A 20173-nucleotide genomic window follows, 5' to 3' on the forward strand; every position below is an offset into this window, starting at 1 on the left:
TAAAAGGCAAATCTCATCATGTCACTCTCCGCTGATTTAAAACTCTGCAATAGGGGCCCGCATTGTGGTGCAGGGGGTTAAGCCAAGGCTGCTGGCCATCCTATATCCGAGTGCCAGTTCAAGTCCCAGCTGCTCTACTTCGGATCCAGCTCCCAGCTAATGTTCCTAGGCAGACAAGGGATGATAGCTGAAGTGCTTGGGCCCCTGCCACCCACATGAGAGACCTGGATGGAGTTCCAGACTCCTGGCTTTGGGCTGGCCCAGCCTTGGCTTTTGTGGCCATTTGGGAAGTAAACCAGCGGATGGAAGATGTCTCTGCCACTCTGCCTTCTTCTGCACCTGACAACACCCCCCCCTTTAACATGTTACTGTAATTTTCATGATGAGTGTAATATAATTTCATTGTAAAAGATAAGATAATGATTGAAGATAAAGTCCACATTGGTGCTGCCCACCCCCAGTGGTGGTGGTCAGTGTCCATCCAGGGCCTGCCCTCTGCGTACACGTAGCTGACTCTAGGTTTGTGTGGCATCTGGGCACTCACTGTATGTGTATGTAAACATCAACGTGGAGGCATAGTTGCTTCTGACTGTGTCTGTGTGTGTCTGTATGTGAGCAAAGGAAACATTACAGGCATAGATGAAGCCATCAGGCCTCTGTGTGTCCCATCCCAGGCCCTTTCATCTCCCTCCCTTCCCAGAAGTGATCACTTGTCTGTAGTTGATGAGTTTTCATCTAAGGTTGTACATTTCTACCACATGTATCTGTGGCTATAAACAATGTAGTATTATTTTGTGTGTTCCTCAGCACCATCGTATCTCCTGCAACCTGGATTTTCTTTGTTTTTCCTTCTTTTTGGAGATTTTTCATTAATATGCCATATGGACCTGTATGATCTTCTATTGTCAGAAATGAATATGGGGATGGGTGGGCATTTGACACAGGGGCAAAGAGGAAGCTTGAGATGTCTGCATCTCATACTGCAGTGCCTAGGTTTGAGTTCCACTTCCACTTCTAATCCCAGTTTCTTGTGATTGTGCACCCTGGGAGGCAGCAGGTGATGGCTCAAGCACTTGGGTCCCTGCCATCCATGTGAGGGACCTGGATTGAGTTCCAGATTCCTGGTTTCAGCCTGGCCCAGTCCTGGCTGTTGTGGGCATTTAGGGAGTGAGCCAGTGTATGGAAGATCTCTGTCTCTCTCTTTCTCTGCCTTTTAAATAAATACACACAAATAAATAAAAATTTAAACAGCATGTACATGGTTTCCTTTAACCTATTTCCTTATTGGCACACATGTCAGTTGTCACGTCTTCTAGTTCTTCATGTGTGTGTACTGTATTTCTTAACTCTTATTTATCTCCTGTGGAACAGTTTGTGTAAGATCGGAAGGCTCTAGGGGTTTTTGTTTGTTTTTCTTTTTTCTAAAGTTTGCTATAATTCAGCAAAACTGCCTAGGCCTGGTATTTTCTTTTACTTCCTTATGCGTGCTAGGGCTTGTCAGGATTTCTACTTCTCTTTGAGACAGTTTTATTGTTAGATTTTTCTAGACATTGGGCATTTTGTTTAAATTTTCAGATGTAATGGCATAAAGTTGAGGGCCTTCTAATTTTAGTTCTCACAGCTGTTGCTTGAGCTCCTTCTGAGAGGATTTATTGGTGTCCTTCCCACCTCCTTTTTAACTTGGTCGGCTTTGCCTCCACGTGTGTGGGTGGGGTTCCCCTCCTGTCTCTTTGGCACCCTTTATCTTCGGCCTCCCTGCTCTCTTCCTTCCCATCACCTGGTTGAGTCTCTCTGTTCTCTCAGGTCTCAGAGAGGTCTCATTTCCTCTAAGAGGCCTTTTTGGGTTCTCAAACTTTGGTTGAGTCCCTTTATCAATCCTTACTGCTGATTAAAAAAAAAAAAAAAAAAAAAAAAAACTTACCATGTTGGGATGGGGAGAGGGAACATCTGCCTATCCTGCTGTGAGGACTCAAAGCAGGATGTGGCCCTGTCTTGTTCACTGCCCTGTCTCTGATGCCTGGCACCGTGTCTCACGTATGGTAGGTGCTCATGAAATACTAGTGAGTAGATGCACAGGTGAACCCCTGGGAACAGAACATAGACCCCATCTTTAGAAGTGAGGGCTCGGGGCTGGTGCTGTGCCGTAGCAGGTAAGGCCACCACCTGCAGTGCTGGCATCCCATATGGGTGCCAGTTCGAGTCCCAGCTGCTCCACTTCCTATCCAGCTCCCTGCTATGGCCTAGGAAAGCAGTGGAAGATAGCCCAAGTCCTTGGTCCCCTGCACCCATGTGGGAGACCTGGAGGAAGCTCCTGGCTCCTAGCTTTGGATTAGCCCAGCTCCCGCCATTGCGGCCATTTGGGGAGTGAATGACCAGATGGAAGACCTCTCTCTCTCTCTCTCTCTCTCTCTCTCTCTCTCTTTCTCTCTACTTCTGCCTCTGTAACTTCGCCTTTCAAAGAAATAAATAAATCTTTAAGAAAAAAAAAGAAATGAGAGCTCTGTTCAAGATCCATTCTCTACAGCAAGGTTGCAGAGGATTTAACGAGTGACTGCATAGTTGTCCCAATAGAGTTGGAGTGGCAGCCAGGGCGTGAGCAGAATGAAGCTGAGTGAGCCACACTCAGCCGGGCTGTGCCCTAGGGTTCTTGTTTCAGAGCCAGAGCAGCCTCATGATGAGCGTCAGCTCTCCAGCATGAGCTTCTCTCCACCAAGAATTGGGTCCTCACCTGGCTTAACACCTGCCAGTCCATCCTCAACTGTGTACACAATGCACTGAAATAACAAGGAAGTGTGAGATGTTATCCACCTGCTTAGGGGTCCAACCAGCATGAAGAGACCTGGCTCAGGTGGTGGCATATTCAGTACGGATTTCTTTTATCGTGGTGGCTGTTTGATTTCCCTCAGTCCCCACTGTCCTCATGGATAGAAGTAAAACAAAACAAAAGTTTTGCTAGCAAGATGCTGTGGGGTGGGGATTCAGATGTTAAAATATTTACAATATAGAAAACATGCTGGCCAAAGCAGTGATCTTTGGGAAGGGGAAAGGGAGGCGGAGATTGGAGCGGGAGCTTCTTTTTATGGTAATACCATATTTGGATTTGTGGCTGTTGTCTCTGCCTCACACAAATATTCATAGCACACTGGAGGCTTCATTTTAGTGAACTAAACTGTAAGAGTTAGTTGTAAATTTCATTGGCCCTCCATTGTGAGTCTCAACAGTGAAAATACATTCATTCTTACTGAGTTAAAGAAGGAGTCTTCTCATAATAACAATAACAATAATAGATGATTTGAGTCCCTATTAAGTACCAGACTCTCCAATAAACATTTAATTTTTTGTTTGTTGTTAAGATTGATTTATTTGAAAGGCAAGGTTTCAGAGAGGGAGACACGCACAGACACACACGCACGCACACACACACACACAGATTGTCTATCTGTGGCACACACACACACACACACACACAGATTGTCTATCTGCCAGTTCATTCCCCAGTTGCTCAAAACACCTGAGGCTTTGTCAAGCTGAAGGCAGGAGCCAGGAACTCTGTTCAGGTCTCCCACATGTTTGGCAGGAACCCAAATCCTTGGGGCATTACTTGCAGCCTCCTGCGTGCATTAGCAGGAAGCTGGATTGTAAGCAGAGGAGCTGGGACTGCAGCCGGAACCTGACACAGGCATCCTAAGGGACCATTGAACCAGTCACACCACAATGCCAGTGCCAAGTGCAATATTTTCTATAGTACATTAATTTAGTCCTTTAATTTTGTAAAGAGGGGTTATCATCCCCACTTTGCAGGTGGGAAAGTAAAGGCTCAGAGGAAAGAGAATAGGCAAGATATAATAGGAGATAGGGGGCGGTTGTTAGGACGCTGATTTGCTTCTCCCCTAAGCACCGGGCTCTCAGCTCCTCACAGTGCCCAGCTAACAGTGGCCACAGAAGTGTTTGCACTGAACACCCACTGCCCCCGGAGCTGTTGTGGAAACGGTTGCTAACCCCCTTCTCAAGGTGATGAGTGCCATTTGTTGTCATGGGGTGGGAAGGGACTCTTGCACTAACTCTGCAGTGTGCTGCTACCCACCTTATTCCGTTTGATTCCAGACCCATGCCCTTGAATTCGCGATCCTTCCCTAAACACACCATGAGTCTGGATTTTTCCCTTCTGCTGTGGGTATTTCACATTTCTCCAGTAAGCTCCCCGCAGGGTGGACAACTTTGCTTTCCAGCCTCATGTAGGGTTGCTGCAGAACGGCAGCTCCCTGCCACTCAGCAGTGTCTCTCCTGCCGCTCACCCAACTCCTGGCTTTCCCAGCAGCCCTTCTGTGGAGGTGCTGGTTGCTGGTCTTCATCGTCCTTCTGGCATCTGTGAGACTGTGGAAGCTGCTGCCTGGACCCAGGGTGGTGCTTCCTACCATGCATGTGCACTGTGCTCCCTGGAGGGGCCTGGGGGCTGGACACAGGCTACAAACTCCTCCAAGCCCTGCTCAGAAGCCCGACTCCTGTCTCTGTATCTGGGAAATCTGCAGAGCCAAGCATCTTTCTTTTCCTTGGATTTTTGTTGACTGTGCAGAGAAGTTGCTTCTGACATAGAGCAAGTATACCCAGGGCTGATTGGGTAAACTTGTCTCGGTGAGGACCTGGCCTTGGTGGCTTCCAGCATGGTGTACTTTGGGCTGTCAGAGTCCCCCACTGGCTTCATGAAGGAGCCTTCTCACCAGCCTTGCTCCCTTGAGCTGTCTGTTAAAGCCACCTAGGTGGTAGGGTCTGGCTGGAGAGTGGGAAGAAACCATCAGGAGACTTAAATCTCAGGTTAGAATTGCTAAACGGGACCCCAGCTGGTGTGAAAGAGCCAGAGGCCTGGGTGGCATTGGCATGTCAGTGGAGTGTGAGCCAAACATTGGGGACAACCTTTCTCCCCATTAGCCTCCCAGTGGGTTCCCCAACTGTAACAGGTACATTCAAATGGCCTGGGAGTGTCCTGGCCGACAGGCTCGCCCTGGTGCTCTTTCTTGGGCCGTGAGGCCTGGGACTGCTGAGGCTCTGCTAAACCGTTGCCCTCCCGTGGGGAATCCCAGGCTGCATTCTTTCCAAAGCCTTCCCTGCCAGACTTGAGGGGGCTTCTCTCCATTTGAGAGGATCTGCACCCTCTGAATCCAGAGCTTGGCCACCCATGAAGGTGTGACTTCTACAAGTGGTTTAAACCTCTGTGAGCCTCATTTTATCTCATCTGTAAAACGGAGTAATGGTCATATCCCGATTATTATCATCATACACATGGCCTTTACTTAGGAAGGAATTAGATCCCAACAAACCCATCCTAAGCTGAACAAGCATTTCATAGCCCTAATCCACTGGACATCTGGGCCTAGCAGCACGGCACATTGTGGAGTGTTGGTGGCTCACCCTCATGACCCTGGGGCTGACTGGAAGCTGTCGTGCCTGTCCCTTCCCAGTATCAGGAGAGAGGATCCAACAACATGAGTGTCACTAGCCTGGGAAAAGATCAGAATTCCAAGCTTGGTTTCTACTGGATAGGTTTCACTATCACACCACTGTAACGTCAAAAAATCTCAAGTTTAGCCCTGTAAGTCAGAGAGCACCTGTAGTAAATATTATATAAAACTCCATTATTATGTAGTTATCATATGACATAATATAATAACCTATCTAATAAAGTTACTGTTGACATAGGTTATGTGGGTGAAGTTTCGTACCTGGCCCACCTGTGACTGCGTTACTGTTGATCATTGTGATCTCTGGTAGGAGCTATGTTGGTGTGTGGATTGCAATGTGTGAAACAAGGGCACATTTCCCCCTGTTGCCCTGGGAGCAGAAGCTCATCAAATAACTGGGAGGGCAAAGTCCAGTGAGCACCTGGGAGGGTATGGCGCAGCATTCATGGAGAAGTATTGGGTTTAAAAAAAATTTTTTTTAAACATTTTATATATTTATTTGAAAGGCAGAGTTAGCAGAGAGAAAGGGAGAGCCAAAGAGAGATACATTCTACCCGCTGGTTTGCTTCCCAAATGGCTGTAATGTCCAAGGCTGGGCCAGGCTGAAGCCAGGAGCCAGGAGCCCTGTCTGGGTCTCTCACTTGGATGGCAGTAGCCCAAGTACTTGGGCCATCTTCTGCTGCTTTCCCAGACACATTAGGAGGGAACTGATCAGAGGTGGAACAGCGGGTACATGAACTGGTACCCATATGGCTTGCCAGTGCTGCAAGCGTCAGCTGAACCTGATAAACCACAAGAATTGTTGAAATCCACATTCTTGTTTTAAAGGAGAGATTTTTAGACCAACATGTTACTTAATAATGAAGGGTATTAATTTTACATAACCATGCAGGTGCTGTCTGTTCATCTTGTGATGGTATTAGCCTGAGTTTTTATTGTATTCATAGGTATTCATAGGAGAGGCAGAAGGTGGGGTCTGATGTAAAGGCACATCAGGTTGGGGACCCCATAGGTTTTTGTGAAGTTGCCTGGCCCTCTGTGTCACTTCTTCTTCTTCTTTTTTTTTTTTTTTTTAAAGTAAGTCATTATTTTAAAGCAGAGAAAGAGAGATGCAGAGAGACAGGGAGACATCTCCCATCCACTGGTTCACTCTCCAAATGCCTTCTACAAGTGGGACTGGACCAGGCTGAAGCCAAGAGTCTGGGACTCAGTCTGAGTCTTCCTCACGGACAGCAGGGACCTAACTATGTGAGCTGTCACCTGCTGCCTTCCAGGAGGCTCATTCACAGGAAGCTAAAGTTAGGAGCAGACCTAGGCACTTCAAAGTGGAAAACAGGCAGGTCAAGGGCATCTTAACTGCTGTGCCAGATGCCTGCCCCGGTCCACTTTTGTGTTCCTCTGTAAGTCTGCGGAGCCAGGCTTTGTGAGAGAGGGGAGGGGCGTTGTGCTGACGTCTGGTGGAAGCTGAGCAAGGGCAGACCTGGGGTGCGAGTGTTCATCTCATCTTCCCTCAGCAGAGTGGGTATTGCTTCCCCAGTTTTGCACACAGGAAACCACAGTTCAAGAAATTAAACCTCCCCATAAATGTGTACACTTAACATATATATATGTATATATAAAAATTAATTTATTTATTTGAAAGAGTTACAGAGAGGCAGAGGCAGAGAAAGAATAGGTCTTCCATCTGCTGGTTCACTCCTCAGATGGGTGCAATGGCCAGAGCTTGGCCAGGCCGAAGCCAGGAACCAGGAGCTTCTTCCTGTTGCTCATTTTGGTGCAGGGGCCCGAGTTCTTGGGCCACCCTCCACTGCTTTTCCAGTCCATAGCAGAGAGCTAGATTGGAAGTGGAGCAGCCGGGACTCCAACCGGAACTCAAAAAGCATGCCAGCACTGCAAGTGGCGGCTTTACCTGCTATGCCACAGCCCTGGCCCCAACATATTTTTAAAAAAATAAATGAATCCTCATGTTCAGGGTCATACAGTTAATAAACACCATTGGATTTGATGTCACCCATGTGATCATAATCAGATCACTTAATATTCCTAGATCTTAGATTTTAATGAACTCTAGTTCACAAGGTAGTGAGACTAACTATATAAAATATTAGCATAGGCTTTTGTACGTACCTAATAGCTGTTAGCTGCTGCTGGTACCATAGTTACCTTGTATTTAACTCTTGTGTGTCATGGTGTCAGCTAAGATTTTACTCAGGTCTCACCTGCGCCAAGCCTGTGCACTGTCACCATGTGCTTCCTGCCTTGCTGAGGCCAGCAGAGAGGTCAAGGTCAAGGTGACTGTCATATAACCAACCACACACACCCTCTTGGTCTATCAGTGACTAACATCTCGGGAAATGTCCAAAGTGGACCCTTCTCAGCAAGCATGGAGTCTAAATGTCCATGCTGGTGGACATCACATTTGTAGGGGGAGCAATTTATCATTCCTCGAGACCTTGAAAAAGGTATCCCAGAAGGTGCTGTGGCACAGAGGGTTAAAGCCCTGGCCTGCAGCACTGGCATCCCATTTGGGCACTGGTTTGAGTCCCGGCTGCTCCACTTCCGATCCAGCTCCCTGCTAATGTGCCTGGGAAAGCAGTGGAGGATGGCCCAAGTCCTTGGATTCCTGCACCCACATGGGAGACCTGAAGAAGCTCCAGGCTCCTGGCTTTGTGATCATCCCAGCTCTGTTTGTTGCAGCCATTTGGGGAGTGAACCAGTGGATGGAAGATGTTTCTCTCTCTCTCTCTGCCTCTACCTCTCTCTGTAACTCTTTTAAATAAAGTTTTAAAAATCTTAAAAAAAAAAAAAAGGTATCCCAGTGAGTATGTTGGCAGGTTATAGACTTTGATTCAACTTAAAGGATGGAAATCAGGTGCTCCCCAGGTGGCAGGAGCCCCCCCCCCCCCAGCCCCGACTCACCTGATATAAGCTGCCTCCATCACTTCTATGGAGACTGGTTCATAGGAAGCCAAGTTTCCTGTTGCTCTATACTACTGTCCCATCCTGGGGCTGTACCCACTGTGGCTCCCGTGTGCCCTTGGTGGAGAGGCTGGAACTCCCCAGTGTGTGTGCAGCCAGGGCTGAGCTGGAGCTGTCAACATCGCCTGGTGGCATCCACATGGGGGCTGTTTGTGTGTGAGAAAGAAAGACATAGATCAGGAGTTGCATCCAGATTTCATTTTCAATTTTGTTTTTGCAGTGCAGGACCGTGGACTGTGAGTGAGGCTTTCCTGCTTGGGCATCAGGAAGGAGCTTTGAGAGAACCTGCCCGCTGAGCGCTGCAGCCAACTTGAGCTGCCTCATTTGCCTGGGTGTTCCTCCAAGCATCTTTCTGTTTGATAGCCAATGACTTCTTCCAGATGTCTGCCCGATGAATACTGACTTTGTCGTCTTTTCTCCTCTTCTAGGCCGAAACGGCAGCGGCGGAACAACTTTCCTATGTTTCCCTCGCCCAAAGCCTGGCATTTCCGAGGGGTAAGTCTCTGCCCTGGGTGGCCCCTGCGTTTGAGTGTCTGATTCTGGGCCTGCGTTCTGGCCGCTACAGAGGTCGCTGTCGGTTGGTTTTCCTGATAGAAGTTTCCACCAGCCAAGTGCCTGTGCTTTGCCCTTTGAGGGGGTGTGGTTCCAGTAAAATATCCAGCTCTCACCCACTGGGGGTGGCCACGGGAAGCTGCTGCTAAAGAAGTCAGCAGGTGTGCGAGGCACAGAGGCCGGCTCAGGATTGTTTCCCCTGGGACCTGGAGGGGGCCTGTGTGCAATGAAGGAAGAAGGAGTGAGAAGTGTGCAGTCTGTGGATCTGTGCCTTCAGCGGGGCTCCGCTTTGCAGATGTCTGTGAGCTTCCATATATCTGACAGGGAATCACAAAGTTACCCCAGGTAGAAAGTGAGAGATTCTTAGAGGTGTTGAAAGGGTCAGACCAAGCTCCTCCTGACACAAGGTTGTCTTCCTTGACAGTAACAATAATAATCAGTAGTCACGGTGTATGGAGTGCTGCTGTGTGCTCTCCTGAGTTCTAGTGCTGGCCTCTGCAGCAGACGTGTGCGTCTGTGGAGCTCTGCCTCACCTGCAGGCCTTGGGATGTATTCCTTCTGCTCGCAGCACTGTCTCTCGTCCGGCACTGCGTTCCTCCCAGCCCACTCATCTACGCACTGAGTCTAAGCCTTGCTCTCACCTCCTCTGCAGGCTGCTATGACCATGCCCCAAGGCTGAGCTTTGGGCCCTTCCTGTGTACCCTTGCATTTTCTCATCATGCTGCTTAGTCAGCACTTACTGAGATTGAAGATTGGAGACCCCAGCATGAAGAATGAAGAGACCTTGTCACTCTCTCCTGTTCACTGTGGTATCCCCAGATCTCACACAGTGCCTGGCACATTCCAGCCTAATGAATGTGTTGAACTAATGAATGAAGAGATAAATCACATCCATCTGACACAAAAGCCACAGGTTGGCTTTAGATTGGGTTTCAAGTTCAAGTCTTCAATCTTTTCAATATGATTCTGAATGGTTCTGACCATATTTTTAAAAATGTGTGTTTATTTTTCATCTACTTGAAAGCAAAAAGAGAGAGAGAGAGAGAGAGAGGTCTTTGATCTACTGGTTCACTTCCCAAATGGCCACAACAAGCAGGCCTGGGCTAGGCTAGGAGCCTGGAATTCTTTCTGGGTCTCCCACATGAAAGGCAGGGGCCCAAGCACTTGAGCCATCACCTGCTGCCTCCCAGGGTGCATTAGTAGGAAGCTGGATCAGAAGCAGAGGAACTAGGACTCAAGCTGGTATTCTGGTATGGGATGCAGGTTTTCCCAAGTGTAACCTGCTGTGCCACAGTGCCCTCCACTAATCACACTTGAAAGATTTATTTATTTATTTATTTTAATTAAAAAAATTTTTTTTGACAGGCAGAGTTGGCAGTGAGAGAGAGAGAGAGACAGAGAAAAAGGTCTTCCTTTTGCTGTTGGTTCACCCTCCAATGGCCCAATGGCTGCCCCGGCTGGTGCGCTGTGGCTGGCGCATCGCGCTGATCTGAAGCCAGGAGCTAGGTGCTTCTCTTGGTCTCCCATGTGGGTGTAGGGCCCAAGGACTTGGGCCATCCTCCACTGCACTCCCGGGCCATCGCAGAGAGCTGGCCTGGAAGAAGGGCAACCGGGACAGAATCCGGCTCGCCGACCGGGACTAGAACCCAGGGAGCCAGCGCCGCAGGTGGAGGATTAGCCTATTGAGCCGTGGTGCTGGCCAAAAGATTTATTTATTTGAAAGGCATAGTTACAGAGAGACAGAGAAAAACGGATGTTCCATCGACTGGTACATGCCCCCCCCCCCCAACTGAAACAACCAGGGCTGAGCCAGGCCAAAGCCAGGAGTCTGAAACTCCATCTGGGTTTCCCACTTGGGTAGCAGGAGCCCAAGCATTTGGGCCACCTCCTGCTGCTTTCCCAGACACATTAGGAGGGAGCTAGATTGGAAATGGAGCAGCCAAAACTGAGACCAGTGCTTATATGGGATGCCAGTGTTGCAGACAATGAGTTAACCTACTTGTGCCACGCCAGTCCGAGCTAATCACACTTAACAATCCTATATAGAGCTCAGTTTTTTCCCAAATACTTTATTAAAAATAAATACAGATCTTGGCACTACTTTAGCAATTTATAAGATACTCTTGATCAAGTATGAAAAGAAACTGCTGAAGTAGGTGGGCGTGTCTTACTGAATACAAGTCAGATACCTCCTAAATCATTGACAGTTTTCTGGATAAGATCCCCATTTCCCAAAGTATGTTCAGTTGAATGATCATAACCATTCCTTGAAAGAAGACCTGGGTGATTAAATATACTTGAGACATACTGAGTGTAGTAAGTTACATATATTCACTGCTTCAGGACTTCTCAGTGCCTTTGATGTGTTGCTATCCATGGAGAATCCATAAAGAGTTGATGGAGTTCATAGCATCTTCCAAAGTCAGTGACCTTTAAACTGCTGATTGACCAAGTAGTGGTCATTTGCCAGTGGTTGTGAGTCCATGTAGGGCCACCAACTACCCCAGTGTGCCTGGGGACTGTCCTGGTTTAGCACTGGAGGTCCTATACCTCAGGAAACATATGTTACCCCACATATGGTCACAAGACCTCTTCAACTCCTTCCCCTTGAAAAAGGGTCTGTGAGTTTTTGACCTAAACTCCTCTTTACAGACCTTGCTGCCCAGAGGAGCCTGTTAGAGACATCCATGGTTTGTATGACCCTGTGTCTGCCTCCGCCTTGCCAAATCTCCATAAAGCAATGATTGCTTTTAAGATTAGTAATTCAGCAGGCTGGTGTTTGATCTAGTGGTTAATACTCACCCTGCGTCTAATATCCGAATATCTGGGTTTGATACTCAGCTCTGGTTCCTGACTCTGGCTTCCTGACAGTGCTGGCACCAGGAGCTGCAATGATGGCTCCAGTTATCGGGTTCCTGCCACCCACATGGGAGACCTGGATTGAGATTCTGACTTCTGGCTTCATAGGAATTTGGGGAGTGAATCATGTGCAGATAGGAGCAGTAGTTCTCTGTAAGAAACCAAGCAACCAAGCAACCAAACACTGCTGCCTAATTTCAACCAAGTAGGTATCTGAACCCAGTGCCACACTGACTTTAGGTTTCTGCCAACTCCCAGAGTTAGCAGTGTTTGAGTGTGGAGAGTGGTGGGGGTTAGGTCAGTTGTGGTGTTGGTCTCGGTTTCTTATCTTTACTTTGATGGCTTCTGGGCTTGGGGTTTGTTGGTACAGTGAGACTGACATTGATGTCATAGACCAGTAGGAGAAGGCTCAGGGCCTGGCCAGTTGCCTGATTCCTCTGTGGCCAAGTTGGTTTCCCTCACGCTTTGAGTCACTCCTCAATGACACAGTGGGGTGGAAGGGGAACCCAACCAGCTGGGGGGTTCTTGTGGTGATTGAATTGAAGAACTACAAGGCCGTGGAACGCCAGGATGAAGACGGCATACACTTCCAGTCCTGAGGTTTGCCTGGCAGGTGCGTGCATGTGCACCCTAGTGCTTCCGTGGGTGCTTTGTTTCTTCTTTGTTTCTTCTCTCTTTAGAAAAAAAAGGTTCAGATCCTCAGTGCTGGAGATCTTTCCTATTTATGTCCACACAGAGACACCCTCAATCAGCATTTGCAATTTCATTCCTCTTTGGCTTATACAGGAAGAAGGATTGTGTTTGTTGTTTGTTCACCCAGTCCTGAGCATTTGTGGATTGGCGTGGGGCAGGGAGTGTGGGGGTAGTAGCGGTGGTGAGAAAAGAATTGGGAAAGACCAGAGGGGAAGGAAACACGTTGCCTTAGACAGGAAGTCAGAAAGGAGCCCCAGGGGGATAAGATCTGAGGGGCTAAGTAGCCTGGGAAAAGAGAGATTTCAAAACGATTGTGTTTATTTTGTAATTTTAAGATTATTCTAATTGTACCTGTTTATGGGGTACAATGTGATAAAGCAACATAAATATTCAGTGTGCAAAGATCAAATCAGGTTAATTAGCATTTCCATCTCCGTAAATACTTAAACTGTTGATGAACAGGAATTGTACATCTTGAAGAGGCACAGGCCGCCGTTTGAATCGTGTGTACCACGTGTCCTGACGGAATCCGCGTTTCCCTCTCCTTGTCAGTACAGTGTGGTGGGAGCCTTCGAGCCCTTCTGTCCGCTCAGACAGCAGAGAACAGGCCATCTCCACCCGCAGTCACCCCCTGTGCCGCGCAGCACTGGACACTGGCTCCTGTCTGACTCGTGCCCCTCTCCATCTTCCCTATCGCCCACTGCTGCCGCAGTAACTGTAACGGAGGTCTTACGGCGTGGACTATGCCCCTCCACCTTCCCCGGGAACGCCCCCAGCAGACCCACCTTCGTCCTCACGGTGTTACCACTCGCCTTTGTGGTTTTCTGGCTTGAGTGTCTGTCTCCAGAGGGGCTGAGAAAGTGCCCATGATGGTGGCCTCGTGCCTGCGCTCTGCTTCCCAAGTGGCTTAGCCCTTCCCTGGGCTGGCGTCGCTCCTGACTGCGGGCTATGTTGGGCCCGAGTTCCCACTATTGGCTAAGGAGACCCAGGTCCTGGGCATTTCCCACCTTCTGGGCTTACCTTCCTCTGCCCAGCAAGGGGTGCAGCTGTGCCCAAGGGCGCTTCAGGTTCTTGGAGAGAAGCTGAGAGTGTGGCTTGGGTTGGGTTGCTTTAGAAACAAAGGAACATTCTGTCTTTTTTTTTTTTTTTTTTTGACAGGCAGAGTGGACAGTGAGAGAGAGAGACAGAGAGAAAGGTCTTCCTTTTGCCCTTGGTTCACCCTCCAATGGCCGCTGTGACCGGCGCACCGCGCTGATCCGATGGCAGGAGCCAAGTACTTCTCCTGGTCTCTCATGGGGTGCAGGGTCCAAGCACTTGGGCCATCCTCCACTGCACTCCCTGGCCACAGCAGAGAGCTGGCCTGGAAGAGGGGCAACCGGGACAGAATCCGGCGCCCTGACCGGGACTAGAACCCAGTGTGCCGGCGCCGCAAGGTGGAGGATTAGCCTAGTGAGCCGCAGCGCCGGCCGGAACATTCTGTCTTAAACTTTTCTTCACACATAATCCCCCACTCACCTATTTTTTTCATTTGACAGCCATGGATGGGACATGGGGAGAAAGAGAGAGAGAGAGAGAGACAGACAGACGTGGGGTGGGGTAGGGCAGAGAAGGAGGGAATGTGCTAGCTCCCATCCACTGGTTCACTGCACAAAAGTCTAAAACTTTGGGGCTAGGCTGCGGCCAAAACCAGGAGCCAGGGTACTCAATCCAGGTCTCTTGCTGGGTGGCAGGAACCCCATTGTTTAGGCCATTACTGCTCCCAGAGTCTCTGTTGGCAGGAAACCGAGCTGGGACCCAAACCCAAGTGCTCTGATGTGAGATGAGGCTGTCTAACCACCAGGCCTAGAGCCTGCTTTCAGAATTGCTTTTAATTCTCTTCTGCTCCTTTGGACTTTAATATTTTGATTTTCTATCCTATATTTATAGAAAAAAGTTTTTTGTTTTTTTTTACCTTATTTTGTTATGGTAACTCTGAAACCAACAGTAATAACTCTATTAATCCAGTAACTACCCCCTGACATGCACTTACATGACGCAGGCTGAGCTCCTTAGTCCTATGTGACTTCCCAGGAAGTCCCAAGAGGTGAGCCTCATTCTCCTTTTAGGTGAGGAAGCCGAGGAGGATGGCTCTCTGTTGCTCCGTAACAAATTGCCAGAACTCCAGCAGCGTAAACCACACCCCTGCATGAGCTCACAGCTTGGTAGAACAGCGGGTAGGGACGGGCTGGGATATCTGTTGGTAGTCTCTGAGCCTGAAGTCAAGGTATCAGGGCTTGGGACCTTTTTTGAGGGTCCCCTTCCACGCTCACTTAGACTGTAGTAGGCAGAACTTGGTTCCTTGTCAGAAAGTCCTCACTTCCTTGCTAGGTGTCAGCTGGGGTCACTTCCAGCCCCTCGGGGTCACTGTTACTTAGGTCTTTGCCAGGAGCCCCTCTGTCTTCAATGCCAGCAGCGAAGAATGCTGCACCTGCCACAGCCTTCTCTGCTTCCCATCTCTCTGGCTTCAGGAGGAGCCTCCCGCTGGGTTAGGTTGGGCCCACCCAGAGCTCTGATTGGAATGCTGTCCTCTGACATTCTTGGGCTCTGCCCACAGTCAAGGGGAGGGGAGTACTGGGGGATGCACATTCCGGGATTTCTGCCTCCCCAGGGGTTCAGAAAGGGGAGGAGCTTGGCCAGCCTCCCACAACAGGTAAATGGTGGAGCCGCTGGGATTTGAACCTGAACTCCCTGTATTTCCAAAGCTCATGTTCTTGGGCAGCACATTTTTTGAACTCCAGCTTGAAATTATTTACAAATGGGGAAAATGTCTGCTCCCTCCCTCTCATTCCAACCTCCCTAATGTACAAAGAATTCTCAGGAGGCACAGTGCACATTTGGAAACCCAAAAGGAAAAGAGTGAATGGATCAGAATAGGCAGGACAGAAGAGAAAACACACACGATTAAACAAAGTCGGACTGTTTGTCCTAACAAATCATTTTAGAGTATTGTAAAATGTCAAAAGTAATTAAAACAAAGCACTCATGATGTAGTTCGTTCATTTAGCTCTTGCGACCTGCTAGCTAGTGTTCCTAGTACATTGCAAGTCATTGCAACTCCCCATGAGCCTTCTTTGCTATAAGAATGAAGGCTATAGCCTTCATTGCTATTCCCATTTTCCAGATGGGAAAACCCACTGGAATCGCCCCCTGAGGCCCCACAGCAGTGAAGTGGTGGACCAGTTTTGGACCCCAGGCAACCTGGCTGCAGAGCCACGCTCTAAACATGATTATTGTAATACCTGCAGATGATTCCAGAGCATCTCCCAGAGTAAAACATGTATGTACAGATTTAAACCAGTCTACCGTGGAAAAGAATCCTTTTTTGAAGGGAGATAACATGTGAATCTACCTCTATACATAGCTGGATGGGTGAGTTCCCAGGGAACTGCTGTTGTGTTAGTTACATGGTTTTTTTTTTATGATGGCTGCATTTTTATTTAAAAACTTTTAAAAAGATTTATTCATTTATTTGAAATGCAGAGTGACAGAGAGAGAGAAAGGGAGAGAGAGAGAGAGAGAGAGAGGTCTTCCATCTGCATGTTCACTCCCAAAATTGCTGTAAAGGTCAGGGCTGGGTCAGGCTAAAGCCTGGAGCTAGGAACACCATCCGGGTCTCCCACATGGGCGGCTGGGGCCCAAGTACTTGAGCCATCTTCTGCTGCCTTCCCAGGCACGTCAGCAGGGAGCTGGAATAGAAGCAGAGCACCTAGGACTTTAACTGGTGCTCCAATATAGGATGCTGGCATTGCAAGTGGTGGCTTAGCCCACTGCACCACAATGCCAGCTCCATGGCTGAATTTTTTAGAGTGTGTGTATTGCCTTTATAATTCATGAAAACAGTGAACTACTTATAATAACTTTAAAAAAGAGCATTTTCCATAATCAAAACCTTCCACAAGCAAAAGGGGGTTTATTTTAAAAGTTTTAGGCCCTTGAAACACATTGGGTACATCTTGGAGCAGGAGGTGAAGCACCCAGGGACTGATGAGATCAGAGAACACAGAAGAGGCCGGCAGGTGCTCTTTGTCCCTGCCCTGTCTCCCTGTCCTCCCCTTGTCCATGATAGTGAGTCTGGAGGCTACTTGCATGCACACTCATGATCCTCGGTTTTGCTGCCTGCTGCTCCTGGAGCATACAGACCCTGAGCTGGTGATGAACTGTCATTGGCAGTTGTAACAAAAGCTTCAGTGGTGAAAAGGCATGTGCTTTGGGGTCAGAATGCCAGACTGGGGACATGAGACCAGGTACACTTCAGAGCATCAGGGTGCTAATGTGAAAAAGGGGGATGGACAGTAATGTCCCCTTCCCAAAATGTGATTCTCAGTGAGGGCGTGTTTACAGTGACCTGAAGAATGCCTTCCTTGTAAATGCACAGATGATGAGCTCCTGGTGACAAGGGCTCCCTTGTGCCTGAAATGACTATTTTCTCAACATGTGTACCTGACAGTTGTCCTCTCAAAGAGGAGGCACTGATGTGCCCGTGTCTCCCCTGCTCCTCCTTGTTGCGTTTCACATCCTGCAGGAGAGGAGTCAGCCTGGGTGTGATGCTGTCACCTGTAAGGAAACTCTTGTGTGTCTTCAGGCAGCTGACGTCAAAAGAATGCCAGGAAAACTGAACCTTGGTCTTAGATTCAAAGCGATTTCTGTTTCTGGCCATGTGCAAGGTCTGTGGGGGTTGCAGTGGGCTTGGGTGTTAGTTGGGCAGATTCTGTACTTTCTTTTTTTATTTTTTATTTTTATTTTTTTGACAGGCAGAGTTAGACAATGAGAGAGAGAGAGAGAGAAAGGTCTTCCTTTTCTGTTGGTTCACCCCACAAGTGGCCGCTAAGGCTGGCGCATTGCGGCTGGCGTGCTGCGCTGATCCGAAGCCAGGAGCCAGGTGCTTCCTCCTGGTCTCCCATGGCAGAGGATTAACCTGCTGCGCCATGGCGCTGGCCCCTCAAGCTACATCTTAACTGCCATGGCAAATACCTGTCCCAGGGCCGATTTCTGAATGGACTGTCCTATAATGAAAAGTCTTCCCTTACTGGGTTTGGGCCTCCCACATTTGTTACCCTCCACCCAGACTCTCTTTTCCTGGCATTCAACCTTGGAAATCTCAATGAACATAAGTCCTAGGGCAGTCCTTTTGTGCCTGACTGTTACTGCTGACTTCCGTGTGGTGCTGCTAATAAAACCTGCTGGGGTAGGTGCTGCAGCAGCCACCTGCACCCCTAATGGTGACCCCTCAATTAATAGCATTCAAGGGGGAGACATTCTGTGCAGCAGAATCTGCTAACCACACTGTTTTGGTGTCCCCAGGGCTGACTTGACCCAATATCTTATTTAGACAAAAAGGGAATGAGATGGATTGCTTTTTATGTAGAGAGGAGGATTTGTTTAAAAATGCAGATGTGATTTGAGGGAAATGCAGTGACAAAGCCTCAGACGTGCATTTAATTTATGCTAGTCCAGCTAAGCCTCATTGAAAAGGGGAGGCAGGGGGAACTTACCGCGCAGCCAGTGCTGCTTCCCCTGTTTACTGTGGCGGCAATGGTGATTCTTGACCTTGCCACGGGCTGGGCTTTTTCTGCGGTATATTCCCGAGAAGCACCGCAGCTTCCTGTGGGGCTGAGCTGAAGAGCAGTGTGCAGTGTTTGTTCTCACAGCGGAGGAGGAACTATCGTGTGTGGTTTATTGAGAGAAGAGGGGTCAGGCTACGCTCAGTGTCTTCCCGATGGGTTTCCTTGATGGCCATTCTTACTATGTAGGCTATTTTTCAGCTTCTTATTATGAAAAATGTCAAACATGAGAAAGTTGAAAGATAAGTGCAATAAACCCCTGCCATCTAGAATCTACAGTTGCTAACCTTTGCTTTGCCTATTTATTTGTCTCCAGCAGTTTTGCTATGCAGTTTGGCTTTTATTTACTGAATCATTTCAAAGTCACATCATTGCAGCTATCATGAGCCTTTAGTATATGTGTTCTAAGAATGAGGACGTTTTCCAATGTAGGGATTTATTATCAAAATTGAGTCACCAGTGATTCTTCAGCATTTCCTGTTAGTCAGTCCATATTCTTATTTCCCCATTTGTCTTTTATATCTGTTTTTTTCCTCAAACCATTCAAGAGTCATGCCTTTCTTTTGGCTAGATTTTTGTTTGTTTATTATTATTCTTTTAAAATTTGTATTTGTTTTCAGCTAAAGGCAGAAGGACACAGAGGGACAAAGAGAGAGAATCCACCATCCACTGGTTTACTCCTCAAATGCCCACTACAGCCGTGACTGGGCCGGGCTAAAATCAGGAGCTGGGAACCCCTTCTGGCTATCCTATGTGGGTGGCAGGGACCCAGGCACTTGAGCCTCCCAGAGTACAACAGCAGGAAGCTGGGCAGGAAGCGGAGCAGCTAACTGAGAACCAAGATTTCATGTCATGATCATGTCTCTTAAATCTTTTTAAAATTCTTGAATACTGCCCCCCTCCCCCTTTTTTGAGAAGAACTGACCATCTTTTGAAACTTTTTGTATAAACCAAACCAGCTGCTTATGAGATGTCTCAACTGTGGATTTGACGGCTTCCCTACGATGATATTTAACTTGCTCCTCCATCCTTTATATTTCTTGTACATTGGCAATTTAATTCTAAAAGCTTGTCTCATCTCAGATTAAACCTTTTCAGGCAGGAGAGCAATCCTAAGGGATGTCAGCTACTTGCGTCCCATTAGGAGGCCTGCCACATGGGTGGGTTGTTTGCTATTGATAAGGCCAGCTTGCTGCACAGGTGGATGCTGCCAAGAGTCAAATCTCTTGAGTGCAGAGTGACTCCACTGTAGCTTCCTTGGCCAACACTTTACACAGAACTCTTGGCAGAGAACAGGCATTTGCCCCATTAGTTTAAGAAAATGGCTATTTAATAAGAGACAAAGCAGTTGCAAGTACTCAAGATTTCTCTCTGTGGGTTGATTTCATTCCCTTTCTCTCTCTGGGCATCCTCTCCTTGTGTGTGGTATTGGGCTTGCCATGATGCCAGCTCTGAGCCAACTTGGCAGCTGGGTATCCTGCAGCTCACAGCATAGGCCCAGTTGCCCCATCCCTGAATCCCTAAGTAAGTTCCTCTTGTATCAGCTTATCTTTCTTGCTCTGGGCTGCCGGTCCCTTCCTGGGGGGCTTCCCTTATCCCTTGGTCCAGTTGTCTGTGGCTAAAAGGTCAAGGTCAAATGGATCTGTCATTCAGCAGCTTGGGCAAGTCTTTAACCTCACCGAAATTCCATTTTCCTAGGTGAAAATGTATCTATCTCATAGGTTTCTTATGAGGACTAAATTAAATAATTCATATCAAGGGGCTGGCGGGCTGGCGTAATAGGTTAAGCCTCTCCCTGCTACGCCAGCATCCAGTTTGGGCCCCAGTTGGAGTCCCAGCTGCTCTACTCCTAATCCAGCTCCCTCCCCATGGCCTGGGAAAGCAGTGGAAGATGGCCCAAGTGCTTGTGTTCGTGCACCCATGTGGGAGACCTGGAGGAAGCTCCTGGCTCCTGGCTTTGGCCTGACCCAGCCCTGGCTGTGGTGGCCTTTTGGGGAGTGAACCAGCAGCTGGAAGACCTCCCTTTCTCTGTTT

The 20173-nt window shown here is 48.3% G+C and overlaps 1 protein-coding gene across 2 annotated transcripts in view; it reads left to right on the top strand.

The window, feature by feature from the left end:
* ARHGEF3 (Rho guanine nucleotide exchange factor 3) overlaps positions 1-20173 on the top strand; it is a 336416-nt gene that overhangs the window by 89513 nt on the left and 226730 nt on the right. For both annotated transcript variants that reach the window (XM_008260822.5, XM_008260823.5), the window contains exon 3: positions 8864-8930. In XM_008260822.5, the coding sequence (XP_008259044.1) occupies positions 8864-8930 (67 nt within the window). The remainder of the gene's footprint in view (positions 1-8863; positions 8931-20173) is intronic.

Source organism: Oryctolagus cuniculus, chromosome 10 (assembly GCF_051225735.1).
Source record: "Oryctolagus cuniculus isolate XC-2025 breed Fujian yellow rabbit chromosome 10, ASM5122573v1, whole genome shotgun sequence".
In the NCBI taxonomy this organism is placed as follows: Eukaryota; Metazoa; Chordata; class Mammalia; order Lagomorpha; family Leporidae; genus Oryctolagus; species Oryctolagus cuniculus.